We start from the raw sequence: 13,684 nt of genomic DNA, 5'->3' as shown, positions 1-13,684 counted from the left end.
TACGGCTGCTCATACATCACCTATTCTCCAAGGGAATAGGTTTCTGGAGAACTGTAATACGGCTGCTCCTACACCACCTATTCTCCAAGGAAATAGATTTCTGGAGAACTGTGATACTGCTGCTCATACACCACCTATTCTTCAAGGAAATAGGTGTCTGGAGAACTGTAATACGGCTGCTCATACACCACCTATTCTCCAAGGAAATAGGTGTCTGGAGAACTGTAATACGGCTGCTCATACACCACCTATTCTCCAAGGAAATAGGTGTCTGGAGAACTGTAATACGGCTGCTCATACACCACCTATTCTCCAAGGAAATAGGTGTCTGGAGAACTGTAATACGGCTGCTCATACACCACCTATTCTCCAAGGAAATAGGTGTCTGGAGAACTGTAATACGGCTGCTCATACACCACCTATTCTCCAAGGGAATAGGTTTCTGGAGAACTGTAATACGGCTGCTCCTACACCACCTATTCTCCAAGGAAATAGGTTTCTGGAGAACTGTGATACTGCTGCTCATACACCACCTATTCTTCAAGGAAATAGGTGTCTGGAGAACTGTAATACGGCTGCTCATACACCACCTATTCTCCAAGGAAATAGGTGTCTGGAGAACTGTAATACGGCTGCTCATACACCACCTATTCTCCAAGGGAATAGGTGTCTGGAGAACTGTAATACGGCTGCTCATACACCACATATTCTCCAAGGGAATAGGTGTCTGGAGAACTGTAATACGGCTGCTCATGCACCACCTATTCTCCAAGGAAATAGGTTTCTGGAGAACTGTAATACGGCTGCTCATACACCACCTATTCTCCAAGGAAATAGGTGTCTGGAGAACTGTAATACGGCTGCTCATACACCACCTATTCTCCAAGGAAATAGGTGTCTGGAGAACTGTAATACGGCTGCTCATACACCACCTATTCTCCAAGGGAATAGGTTTCTGGAGAACTGTAATACGGCTGCTCATACACCACCTATTCTCCAAGGAAATAGGTGTCTGGAGAACTGTAATACGGCTGCTCATACACCACCTATTCTCCAAGGGAATAGGTGTCTGGAGAACTGTAATACGGCTGCTCATACACCACCTATTCTCCAAGGGAATAGGTGTCTGGAGAACTGTAATACGGTACCATGGGCTGAATTGATGCAGATTGTTTGAACGTTGTAAACGCCACTTGTTTCCTATTATTTCCCCTGCAGACGCACGCCTAACAAAGACACTGCAAAAGCCCCACGGATACTGTCAGGATGAACATAGGCTACTGTTTCTGCTTCCTCTCAGGGCCAGCAGGCGTTATCAGGGAGAGGTGTTGACATAGCATCAATGTGTTGACAGAGCATGTTGACATTTGTCAAGCCAGCCCCTCATCGGATTGTCATGTCCCTTACTTGAGGGCTTGATTGTTCCTCCTAAATATGACTTGCTCTCTCGTTTTACTCAAGCTTAAAACTCAGAAGTACCACATCTGCTGTTGCTGTATCGGGGACGTTTTTGGTTGGCGAAAGGTGCAGATTAACGTAGCATAAATGGAAACGTGTCCATTATATATTTAACTTCAACCTGCAGCGTTAAGCAGTTTGGGCCTCTATATCGCCACTAAGCACGTCGAAAGGTTCTGTACAAGAGGGCGAGACACTAACTCTCCAGGGCTCCCTCATAGATGAAATATGATTGGCTTTTGCCCCATGTCACTCAGCTGTGGAGGCGGGAATTGTTTCCCTGGCTCCCAATCCCCTTTCGGTGGGACCCCTATGAGATCCATCGTTAAGATAGACTGCATGTCCCACCTTCTTTAAATAGAGGTTATTGGGTTTAATCCAGTGCATTAATAAACTCTTAATAGCTCTACACAGTGGATACGGAGAGGATCCTCGACCCCCTCTCGTCTCACCGCCTCTCATTGCTATTTATGAAGCTCTAGCTCTGTTCCTGATTAATCCACTTAATATTTAGGAGCAGATCATTAAATGTCTTGTCTGCCTCCAAGGAAGACGTAGAGAGGAAAGAGGGGGAGGGAGAGGCGGTGATGTGACGAGAATGTAGACTCATCTTGGTACTTTCTTCCACAACCCAAGACACACAGCAAAGCCCCAGCTATGGATGCCTCGTGTTCACACTTTCTTCCACACCCCAAAACACACAGCACAGCCCTGGCTATGGGCTCCTCGTCTTGGCATTCCTTCCACACCCCAAAACACACAGCACAGCCCTGGCTATGGGCTCCTCGTCTTGGCATTCCTTCCACACCCCAAAACACACAGAAAATCCCTGGCTATGGGCTCCTCGTCTTGGAATTCCTTCCACACCCCAAAACACACAGCAAAGCCCCGGCTATGGGCTCCTCGTCTTGGCATTCCTTCCACACCACAAAACACAGAGCAGAAGCACACAAGATTTATTTATTTTATTTATTTATTTCACCTTTATTTAACCAGGTAGGCAAGTTGAGAACAAGTTCTCATTTACAATTGCGACCTGGCCAAGATAAAGCAAAGCAGTTTGACACATACAACGACACAGAGTTACACATGGAGTAAAACAAACATACAGTCAATAATACAGTATAAACAAGTCTATATACGATGTGAGCAAATGAGGTGAGATAAGGGAGGTCAAGGCGAAAAAAGGCCATGGTGGCAAAGTAAATACAATATAGCAAGTAAAACACTGGAATGGTAGATTTGCAATGGAAGAATGTGTAAAGTAGAAATAAAAATAATGGGGTGCAAAGGAGCAAAATAAATCAATTAAATACAGTAGGGAAAAAGGTAGTTGTTTGGGCTAAATTATAGGTGGGCTATGTACAGGTGCAGTAATCTGTGAGCTGCTCTGACAGTTGGTGCTTAAAGCTAGTGAGGGAGATATGTGTTTCCAGTTTCAGAGATTTTTGTAGTTCGTTCCAGTCATTGGCAGCAGAGAACTGGAAGGAGAGGCGGCCAAAGAAAGAATTGGTTTTGGGGGTGACTAGAGAGATATACCTGCTGGAGCGTGTGCTACAGGTGGCAGATGCTATGGTGACCAGCGAGCTGAGATAAGGGGGGACTTTACCTAGCAGGGTCTTGTAGATGACATGGAGCCAGTGGGTTTGGCGACGAGTATGAAGCGAGGGCCAGCCAACGAGAGCGTACAGGTCGCAATGGTGGGTAGTATATGGGGCTTTGATGACAAAACGGATTGCACTGTGATAGACTGCATCCAATTTGTTGAGTAGGGTATTGGAGGCTATTTTGTAAATGACATCGCCAATGTCGAGGATTGGTAGGATGGTCAGTTTTACAAGGGTATGTTTGGCAGCATGAGTGAAGGGTGCTTTGTTGCGAAATAGGAAGCCTTTGGATTGGACTTTGGATTGGAGATGTTTGATATGGGTCTGGAAGGAGAGTTTACAGTCTAACCAGACACCTAAGTATTTGTAGTTGTCCACGTATTCTAAGTCAGAGCCGTCCAGAGTAGTGATGTTGGACAGGCGGGTAGGTGCAGGTAGCGATGGGTTGAAGAGCATGCATTTAGTTTTACTTGTATTTAAGAGCAATTGGAGGCCACGGAAGGAGAGTTGTATGGCATTGAAGCTTGCCTGGAGGGTTGTTAACACAGTGTCCAAAGAAGGGCCAGAAGTATACAGAATGGTGTCGTCTGCGTAGAGGTGGATCAGAGACTCACCAGCAGCAAGAGCTGCAAGAATTGAACCCTGTGGCACCCCCATAGAGACTGCCAGAGGTCCGGACAGCAGACCCTCCGATTTGACACACTGAACTCTATCAGAGAAGTAGTTGGTGAACCAGGCGAGGCAATCATTTGAGAAACCAAGGCTGTCGAGTCTGCCGATGATACCAGATAGACTCCACCAGATACACGCGCACACACACACACACACACACACACACACACACACACACAGCAGCTGCTTAAGAAGATGTGTCTTTAGCGGGGATGCTAGTTATTGGTGCTGATGAGTATGATCCCCTGTCTGAATGTGTGGCAGACAGAGAGACATTGAGACATAAATTAGCATGCGGAAAAACTGCTGCTTAATTCCCTCTGAGGTTTCAATGTTTTTCCCTGGCTTTCTGAAAGCTGCGTCTTTACACTCCCAACTGGACATGACGTTGTCAGAGGGAGAATAAATGATCCAAGCATTAATGGGAATTTTATATAACACCAGAGATTAGGAATCACAGTCATTTGATCAAGTTTTATTTGCATGGCTCCATTTACGCAGTCATTGATGTAAGAAAGAGGCGGGCCCAGGCTTAATAAACCCTGTGCTGATGGAAATGAGAATGAAGCACTAACTGGTTTAATCATTTGACACATTCAGTATTCAGGGGTCTGAACTCCACCAGTATGTGGTAAATTCTGAGTCAGAGTCATCAATATAGTTCCCCCTCAGCACTTATCCAAGGTCAGTTTTTGTGTTTGTCCTGCTTTAGGTCCGGATTAGGCCAATGCCCTGTCACTGCTACCTCTGTCTGCTCCAATGATTGTACTGTATATGTCAGCTCTTACAGTCTCCTGGTTGGCACTAAACTGAATGTGACATGAGGGACAGAGAGCAGGTGTGGGGTGTGGTACATAGTGATATGTGCGTGTGTCTCACCGCATCCAACCCAAAGCGCCACCCATCCCCTCCCCCTTTGTTCAGTTTGTGACAAGCACAGGGATGCCCTTGAACACCTCAACACCCCTCCCTCCCCCCTCTATCCTCTCCCTCCCTCTATCCCCTCCATCCCTCTCCCTCCCTCCCTCCCTCCATCCATCCTCTCCCTCCCTCCCTCCCTCCCTCTAGCAGATGGTCACAGATGGAAAGTGGAGCAGAGCGGACCTGATGGCATCTGTGTCGGGTCGCTCTCGCCATAACCCTCCCACACACACACATGGTCAGCCAACCTCTCTCATATGGTTGTCTCTACCTTAGAGAGGTCATCAGAAATCATTGGAGGTCATTGTAGGTTGCAGTTTCTTCTGGGTCTACTACTGTACACAAAGACAGAACATGAGTTTCTCTCCTTGACTCCCCTTTACCTGTCTGAAGTAACAGAATGATATCACTGACCCTGTCTGCAGAGAATCTGTTGAGTTGGGGAAAATGTAACTTGTCTGACCAGAACACTGAACACTAGGCCGGATCCGTTTCCAGGCGACAGATTACAGCTCTGATGGCAGACAGAGGGTGATAAATGGGTGTTTATATTGTATTGGAGGAAGACTGCCTCGCAAACTGCTGTATCATTTACTGTCTGTAATATGGGTATCAGTGCAGAGGGGAAATTAGAATGGAATCTGAGATGTATGGAGGAGCAGGAGGGGTTGTGCACACACACAAACACAAACACACACACACACAGGTACTGGTGTAGTACCATAAAGTTGCTTTCTAGAGTGAATCAATGCTGTCATCTAGTGGTGCAACACTGGGCTTTACTTTGTAAGAAATACTGTAGATTTTGTTCTACATTGCCAATAGAAATAGTTTTTTTAATGCAATTGGAAAGTACTCAATAGTATATAGAGGAAATTAACTGACAAAATCCATTATTCCACCGACCAAACTTTGGTAATGTGATATTATGACTGATGGATATTTTCATTTCATGACATCGCTTAGCTAGCTAATGTTTTTTCTCTATTCAAGTCACTACAGAAGTTCAAGTGAACTTCAAGTTGTGATCCGTCGTAAAAAATATTTTTGACTACAAATCCCATGTGAAACATTTTGAGATGTCCCCGCCCATTTTCGTATCAGTGTTCATCACTCCAATCACCGTGTAGATATCTATGATCAACATGAAGTTTTGACCAACCAACAAAGTCACTCACTGTTTCAACGCGGTTTCCAGGAAGTGAGAAAAAACGAAATCACATCATCGCACCACGCGAAGCTTGTGTAGAGGAGCCGTCATTTCACTGAGGACCGATTCAGCTAGCGTGGTAACCGTAGCGTAGAGACCGGAGCGGCGTTGCCCGAGGCAGGTACGGTGTCGTCGATTGTGTTTGTGCACGCAAGGTGTCTGGTGGAACGGGTTGACAGTTGAATATTTTAATTGTTTATTGATGAAGTGAGGCGAAGTTTGGTCGGGTTGCGACGTTATATAAAGAATAGGTTGGGAAGAGTGTATAGGCCAAATTTTTCCGCGCACTTTGCCGACACAGCAAGCGGGGTATAGTCTTCTTCATCCGGGTAGGTCCACCACTGCTGATCCAGGTCCCTCTCGGACACCCGCTTCTAGCTCCGAGGGGTACACAACTGTCACCCTGGCAACCTAAAACCCGATGTAACGTTAGCCAGCTAACGTTCTTCTCTTTTAGGTGCTGACGCGATTACAGCAGGAAAGATGGCGGATGACCCTAACGCGGCAGACAGGAACGTGGAGATATGGAAAATCAAGAAACTGATTAAAAGTTTGGAAGCTGCCCGTGGGTAAGTGGTTGAATAGGGTGTGTACCTGAGTGTCGATATGCCGACGTGAATGGACCATGTGATAACAGCTGGATAAGTGAGGCCGGATTTGGGAGTGGTAGCTGGGTAGCTTGCTAACACAGCCAACATTGTAATTAACTTTAGTTCCCACCAGTATTCGATGTTCATCGTATACTTATTATGTTGATTGCTGTGTTATTTGTAGCTAGCTCGGTTGTTTGTGTGTTGATGTCCGGCTTAACTAACGTTAGCGACATGTCAGCTAGCTGTTACCTAGCTGAAAACGCCGGCTACGGTGGATAGGGTCTTGAAGAACAGCGTGTTGGTGTGGTAATCACATTTATCTGTGTCCTAATACTCATACTAACCGTACTATTTGTGACGTAAATTGAGTATATAGAATGCCAGGAAGTCAGAATATCTTTATGTACATATTCTTCATCCCTTTACACTTGTGTGTATAAAGTGGTTGTTGTGAAATTGTTAGGTGAGATTACTCGTTGGTTATTACTGCATTGTCGGAACTAGAAGCACACGCATTTCGCTACACTCGCATTAACATCTGCTAACCATGTGTATGAGACTTTATTTCAAGGCCTACCTTCAAACTCCGTGCCTCTTTGCTTGACATCATGGGGAAACCAGCCAAGACCTCAGATAAAAAATGGTAGACCTCCACAAGTCTGATTCATCCTTGGGAGCAATTTCCAAACGCTTGAAGGTATCACGTTCATCTGTACAAACAATAGTACGCAAGTATAAACACCATGGGACCACGCAGCCGTCATACCGCTCAGGAAGGAGACACGCTCTGTCTCCTAGAGATGAATGTACTTTGGTGAGAAAAGTGCAAATCAATCCCAGAACAACAGCAAAGGACATTGTGAAGATGCTGGAGGTACAAAAGTATCTATATCCACAGTAAAACAAGTCCTATATCGACATGACCTGAAAGGGCGCTGAGCAAGGAAGAAGTCACTGCTCCAAAACCGCCATAAAAAAAGCCAGACTACGGTTTGCAACTGCACAATGGGACAAAGATTGTACTTTTTGGAGAAAGGTCCTCTGGTCTGATGAAACCGAAAATAGAACTGTTTGGCCACAATGACCATCATTATGTTTGGAGGAAAAAGGGAGAGGCTTGCAAGTCGAAGAACACCAACCCAACCGTGAAGCACGGGGGTGGCAGCGTCATGTTGTGGGGGTGCTTTGCTGCAGGAGGGACTTGTGCACTTCACAAAATAGATGGCATCATGGGCGAGGAGAATTATGTGGATATATTGAAGCAACATCTCAAGACATCAGTCAGGAAATTAAAGTTTGGTCGCAAATGGGTCTTCCAAATGGACAATGACCCCAAGCATACTTCCAAAGTTGTGGCAAGATGGCTTGTGGACAACAAAAGTCAAGGTTTTGGAGTGGCCAACACAAAGCCCTGACTTCAATCCTATATAAAATTTGTGGGCAGAACTGAATAAGTGTGTGCGAGCAAGGAGGCCTACAAACCTGACTCCGTTAGAATAGCTCTGCCAGGAGGAATGGGCCAAAATTCGCCCAATTTATTGTGGGAAGCTTTTGGAAGGCTACCTTTTGGAAGGCTACCTGAAATGTTTGACCCAAGCTAAAACATTTTTAAAGGCAATGCTACCAAATACTAATTGAGTGTATGTAAACTTCTGACCCACTGGGAATGTGATGAAAGAAATAAAAGCTGAAATAAATAATTCTCTCTCCTATTATTCTGACATTTCCCATTCTTAAAGTGGTGATCCAAACTGATCTAAAACAGGGCATTTTTACTAGGATTATATGTCAGGGATTGTGAAAAACTGAGTTTAAATGTATTTGGCTACACTATCCTGGTCTAGGGGACTGCAACTCAGTGCTAGAGGCGTCACTACAGACACCCTGGTTCGAATCCAGGCTGTCCAATAGGGAGGCGCACAATTGGGCGTTGGCTGGTGTAGGCCGTCATTTAAATAATAATTTGTTCTTAATTGACTTGCTTAGTTAAATAAAAGTTACAATTAATTACTTACATTTTTTTATATTTTATTTACAAAATTAAATATGGTTACAACAGTATGTACCATGTTATGGTTACGACAGTATGTACCATGTTAGCTAGCTACCTAATGTTAGTTGGCTACTAATATATTGACCTTGCCAGTATATCAACAAAATGCCATCTAACTAACTATCCAACGTTTATTGACTTGATTGTTCTCGTCATTCTTAGTTTAGCTAAGTGGTGTAGTCTTGTGTTCCCAATGGACATTCGGTTTCGTTCGTAAATTCGCTGTGGCTATCTACTCCGATTTCAGAGCACTCTCGTCTGAGTGTACCGGTGCCAGAGTGCAGAATAAACCAGTTGAATATGGCCGGTGTCAGTAAACATCGGCAAAAAGGCGTAATTAACTTGTTGCCAGCAGCACTGTTACAGTCACCAACGCTCTGGATAACTTGAAAACAGCCTAACCAGCTCTGCTAGGGTGAGTAAAACGGTCAGATTGAGGTGTTCTCTCATTTGTGTCTGGAAGTAGCAAGTTAGCTTGACTGCCGTTTTGAGGTCAGAACGCTTGGATCATCCCTACTCCTCGACCAGAGCATCCAGTGACATTGCCTGGCAGTGTGCGTGCACTCTGAGAGCGAAACACTCAGACAACTTTCTGAATTTACAAACGCTTGGAGCGCACTCTGGCACTCAAGATTTGAATTTTAAATGTCTAGCTAGTAATTTATGCTAAAAAGCTAGAAAGCGGTTGCAATAGCAAGCAGCATCGACTTCCAGTAGACAGGCGAATCGCTAGTACGCTCAACTGAAAAGGATACCATTCGTTTATAGTATACTAAAATGAAATTATACTGTATACTACATACTTAATGAGTATATACTATGTTAGTATGGGTATTCAAACACAGCTATGTTCTCATATGCTGCGCTAGACTTAGCAGTTAGTAGCGATGTTGGCTTGCTGTCAAGATATGGCATTGAGCGTGTATTCTACTTGGAAGTGGAAAGCATGGAATCTATACTCGATGAGTAGCAAGCAGATATCCAATTGCTGTGTCCTAGTCTTTCTTTGGTGACGATGTGTAACGTTAGTTAGCGGTCATCCATATTAATTTTGATACGTAGTTGACAAAGCTAGCTCCGTGGCTTCCTCGAGCTGTGACTAGGCAAAAGGGACGGCGTTGTTCCTGAAGTATTCTTGTTGTCCGCTGACCCAGAATCAACTGTCCTCTATAAACGTTACAAACATGCACGGTTGACCATTTGACCTATATTCACAAGCCAGCTAGCTACCCGTCTCACCCGGCTCAGTGGAACTTCAGCGCAGTCTTTGGTGTCAAGGACAGAGCTTGTCTGCAAACTGTGTGCCCCCCTCCCTCACCTATCAGACAGTGGAAACTGGGAAGGTAATGTTTGGTTGCCAGTGGTGTCAGACTGTCAATGTTGAAGGGTGCCAGTGTCACACACAGGTAGATCCGGTAAAATTACAGAATCAACGATGTTTTGATTGTGGACGTATATTCCTTTCAGAGTTTGGGATATGACTAAGACAGTTATGTACACAACTGAATGTGTGTATTTAGGTTGTCTAACCACCTGTCCCCCCTCTCCTCAGTAATGGAACCAGTATGATCTCGCTGATCATCCCCCCTAAGGACCAGATCTCCAGAGTGGCCAAGATGTTGGCAGATGAGTTTGGCACAGCCTCCAACATCAAGAGCAGAGTCAACAGGCTCTCTGTGCTCGGGGCCATCACCTCTGTACAGCAGAGACTAAAGCTATACAACAAGGGTGAGTGACTGACTGCATAGTTGTGTGATGTTGAAGCCTTGACCTCCTCATAGCAGACTCCAAAGCTACAGCAAGGGTCAGTCAGTTCTTTGTTTGTTTTTACTATGGGTAAATCCCTGTGTCTCTCCTGCAGTGCCGCCTAATGGCCTGGTGGTGTACTGTGGAACCATCGTGACAGACGAGGGCAAAGAGAAGAAAGTCAACATTGACTTTGAGCCTTTTAAACCCATCAACACCTCCCTCTACCTCTGTGACAACAAGTTCCACACTGAGGTAGGAGCTCAAATCGTGTCTGTCTCCTGTATGTGTGTTGTCTAATTGTCTCTAGAGACAATTGTAATGGAAATGCCCTCTGTCTTTCTCTCTCCTCTCTCCAGGCGTTGACAGCCCTGCTGTCTGATGACAGTAAATTTGGCTTCATAGTGATAGATGGTAGTGGGGCTCTATTCGGGACGCTCCAGGGGAACACTAGAGAGGTCCTGCACAAGTTCACTGTGGACTTGCCCAAGAAACACGGTATGCTTCGTTCATCACACACACACACACAGAGATGAGAACAATAACATTAGAGATGTTGTCCCCCACCAATACCCTTTAGTCAATACAATTTCTTTCTCTCATAGGCAGAGGAGGTCAGTCTGCTTTGCGCTTTGCCCGTCTGAGGATGGAGAAGAGACACAACTATGTGAGGAAGGTGGCTGAGACAGCTGTCCAGCTCTATGTGGCCAACGACAAGGTCAACGTGGCCGGAATGGTCCTAGCAGGGTCTGCCGACTTCAAGACTGAGCTCAGCCAGTCCGACATGTTTGACCCTGTAAGTGTGTGTGTTTTAGATAATCCATGGTTTATGCTGCATTAATCCATACTGTGATCCGTTCATTCTTTGTCAGGTTGATGCTTTTTGCGCAATTCCTCTGATTTTCTGATTCTGAGTGAATCAAGCATTTCACTGCCCACTGACCCCTGTTGTGTGTGCGCGCGCAGAGGTTACAGGCAAAGATTCTAAAGCTGGTGGACATCTCGTACGGAGGGGAGAACGGTTTCAACCAGGCCATCGAGCTGTCGGCAGAGGTCCTCTCTAACGTCAAGTTCATCCAGGAAAAGAAGCTCATAGGTCTGTTTGTGGCACGTTGAGGTTAGATTTTGGGTTATCCCAGTGAATGTGTGTCTGTGTTAGGTGTTTTTGTTAGAGTTAGTGCAGATTGTTTCCTTGTGAATGGTAATGATAATTAGTGTGATGATTGCTTCCCATTCTCCATCACTAAATGTTTATTTTTTCTATCCTTTATTTGTCTTCCCCTCCATTCTTGCTCTCTCTCTCTCCTACTCGCTCACTCTCTGCAGGCCGGTACTTTGATGAGATCAGTCAGGACACGGGGAAGTACTGTTTTGGGGTGGAGGACACACTCAAAGCCCTGGAGATGGGGGCTGTGGAGATCCTCATCGTTTATGAGAACCTAGACACCATGCGCTATATTCTTCGCCTGCATGGGGCTGAGAGCGTCGGAACAGAAAACGGTACACACACACTCCTCATGTGCAGTATATCCTCTGGCACCATGAAGTAGAACAACTGAGAAGAGAACACTTCAGTTTCCCATTCCCTGTCTCCATCGTCCTTTGTGTTTCAGATGAGAAGACTCTTTATTTAACACCAGAGCAGGAGAAGGACAAGTCCCACTTCACAGACAAGGAGGTAAACCCTGTTCTCTATCCCTTGTTCTCACACCCACACGCAGGTACACACACGGTTGCCTTCAACACTTTCTGTCCCTGAACCCATTCCGGTGGTTGAATTTGGTGTTAACTTGTTTACATTTCTTTGCCCTCTCAAACCTGTCCATTTGTGTGTGTGCTCGCATGTTCAGACTGGGCAGGACCATGAGTTGATTGAAAGCATGCCTCTGCTGGAGTGGTTTGCCAACAACTACAAGAAGTTTGGAGCCACGCTGGAGATCGTCACAGACAAGAGTCAGGAAGGGTCTCAGTTTGTAAAGGGCTTCGGTGGCATCGGGGGTGAGTCCACACCAACCAGTTGTTTTATAGAATTCTAACATGGTGTCCTTTTGTTACAGTCATGTTGTAGTGGTAGTTCACAGCATGAGGTCAACTTCATGAACCTAATATTAGTAATGACTGTTCAGTCCCGCAACAGTCTTTATCCAGATAATTGACTCTTTCTTACTCTCTTTCAGGATGCTTGCGGTACAGGGTGGATTTCCAGGCCATAGATTACCAGGCGGAGGACGACGACTGTTTTGATTTAGATGACTACTAGGTAGTCGGACTGAATAGGGGAGAAAGAAGGGAAAAGGTGAAGAATGACGAAATAAGGATAGAAATATGCCACCTTTTTTTCAGCCAGAGAAAAGAGACTTACTGACCATGTAGACAGACATGCATTCAATTTGAAACACACACACGTACCCATACATGTACACTTCTAATAACGCGCACACGCTGAAGACTGAGATTCTCTTTCAATCCAGAGAGGGACAACCCATCCTGAGTGAATCCCTGCCTTAGAGTGCTGGTTCCTTCCCCTGGTTGGATTGGACTTGACTCAAATCGTTTTAGTTTGTTTATTTTTCTCCCCTCCATTTTGAATGGACACAACAGCAAGTTCCCAGCAATCCTCGCTCGCAGCAACCCCCCCCCCCGGTCCGATGAAGACTTTGGACTCTATCCTCGAGTAAAGAACTTATATTTTCCTTTCTTTCCCTCATCGTGTCCTTGCCCTACCTCCTTCTATCCCTCCTTAATGCTTTTTATATATATATATATTTAGGCTTTTTATTTTTTACTGGTAATTGCTGCTGTTGTATTTTATTTTTTACCTGGGTTTCTGTAGAGAAAGGGGGGTATTAAATTTGAACTGCTGAAACCCATTGCTACCTCCTCATCCACTGTGGTCTCAATCATATGGAGTGTGTCGTTCCCAGAGGAACTGGCTCTACCGGCTCCCCTGCTAATGAAAAATGTTTATTTCACCCATGAGCTTCAGTGGCTGTAGAACGTATGAATTGTTTATATGCCATCCTGTGCATGTATTTTATACTGAACAAAAATATAAATGCAACAATTTAAGATTTTTACTAAGCTACCGTTCATAAGGAAATTGAAATAAATTCATTAGGCCCTAATCTATGGATTTCACATGACTGGGAATACGGAGATGCACTCGGTTAAACCACTGGTCAGGTTTCTGAAGTCTTGATCAACAGTGGTCAAAAAGGGTAAGGAGAAAATGGAGTTCAGGAGATTAAACCTATCACCCATTCTACATGTTTAATTCATCATATGTAAGAATACATTTGCCCAGGCATTGCTCAAGTTGGCCTTTACATCCCTGTTTGAAGAGATACATGCCTAGATGGTCATTTTAGCCATTATATCCACTGTCTTTTCTAATTATCTGCTGCTTGTTTAGTGTTTAGAAGTA

The 13,684-nt window shown here is 44.9% G+C and overlaps 1 protein-coding gene across 2 annotated transcripts; it reads left to right on the top strand.

Annotated features, from left to right (window-relative positions):
- The first annotated feature begins 5,826 nt into the window (after positions 1-5,826).
- LOC109878411 (eukaryotic peptide chain release factor subunit 1-like) lies at positions 5,827-13,385 on the top strand. Of its 2 annotated transcripts, none has more exons than XM_020470639.2 (11): positions 5,827-5,985; positions 6,326-6,437; positions 10,067-10,242; positions 10,376-10,515; positions 10,620-10,758; positions 10,866-11,056; positions 11,227-11,356; positions 11,587-11,760; positions 11,874-11,938; positions 12,111-12,258; positions 12,438-13,385. In XM_020470639.2, exons 2-11 carry the CDS (start codon positions 6,352-6,354, stop codon positions 12,518-12,520), a joined length of 1,332 nt encoding a protein of 443 aa, XP_020326228.1. In that variant the 5' UTR covers positions 5,827-5,985; positions 6,326-6,351; the 3' UTR covers positions 12,521-13,385. The 2 variants fall into 2 exon arrangements, with proteins under 2 accessions (XP_020326228.1, XP_020326227.1); XM_020470638.2 differs by having other exon boundaries at positions 5,827-5,989.
- The last annotated feature ends 299 nt before the right edge of the window (positions 13,386-13,684 follow it).

Source organism: Oncorhynchus kisutch, linkage group LG15 (assembly GCF_002021735.2).
Source record: "Oncorhynchus kisutch isolate 150728-3 linkage group LG15, Okis_V2, whole genome shotgun sequence".
NCBI classification, from domain to species: domain Eukaryota; kingdom Metazoa; phylum Chordata; class Actinopteri; order Salmoniformes; family Salmonidae; genus Oncorhynchus; species Oncorhynchus kisutch.
This window is presented reverse-complemented; position numbering and strand designations above follow the sequence as displayed.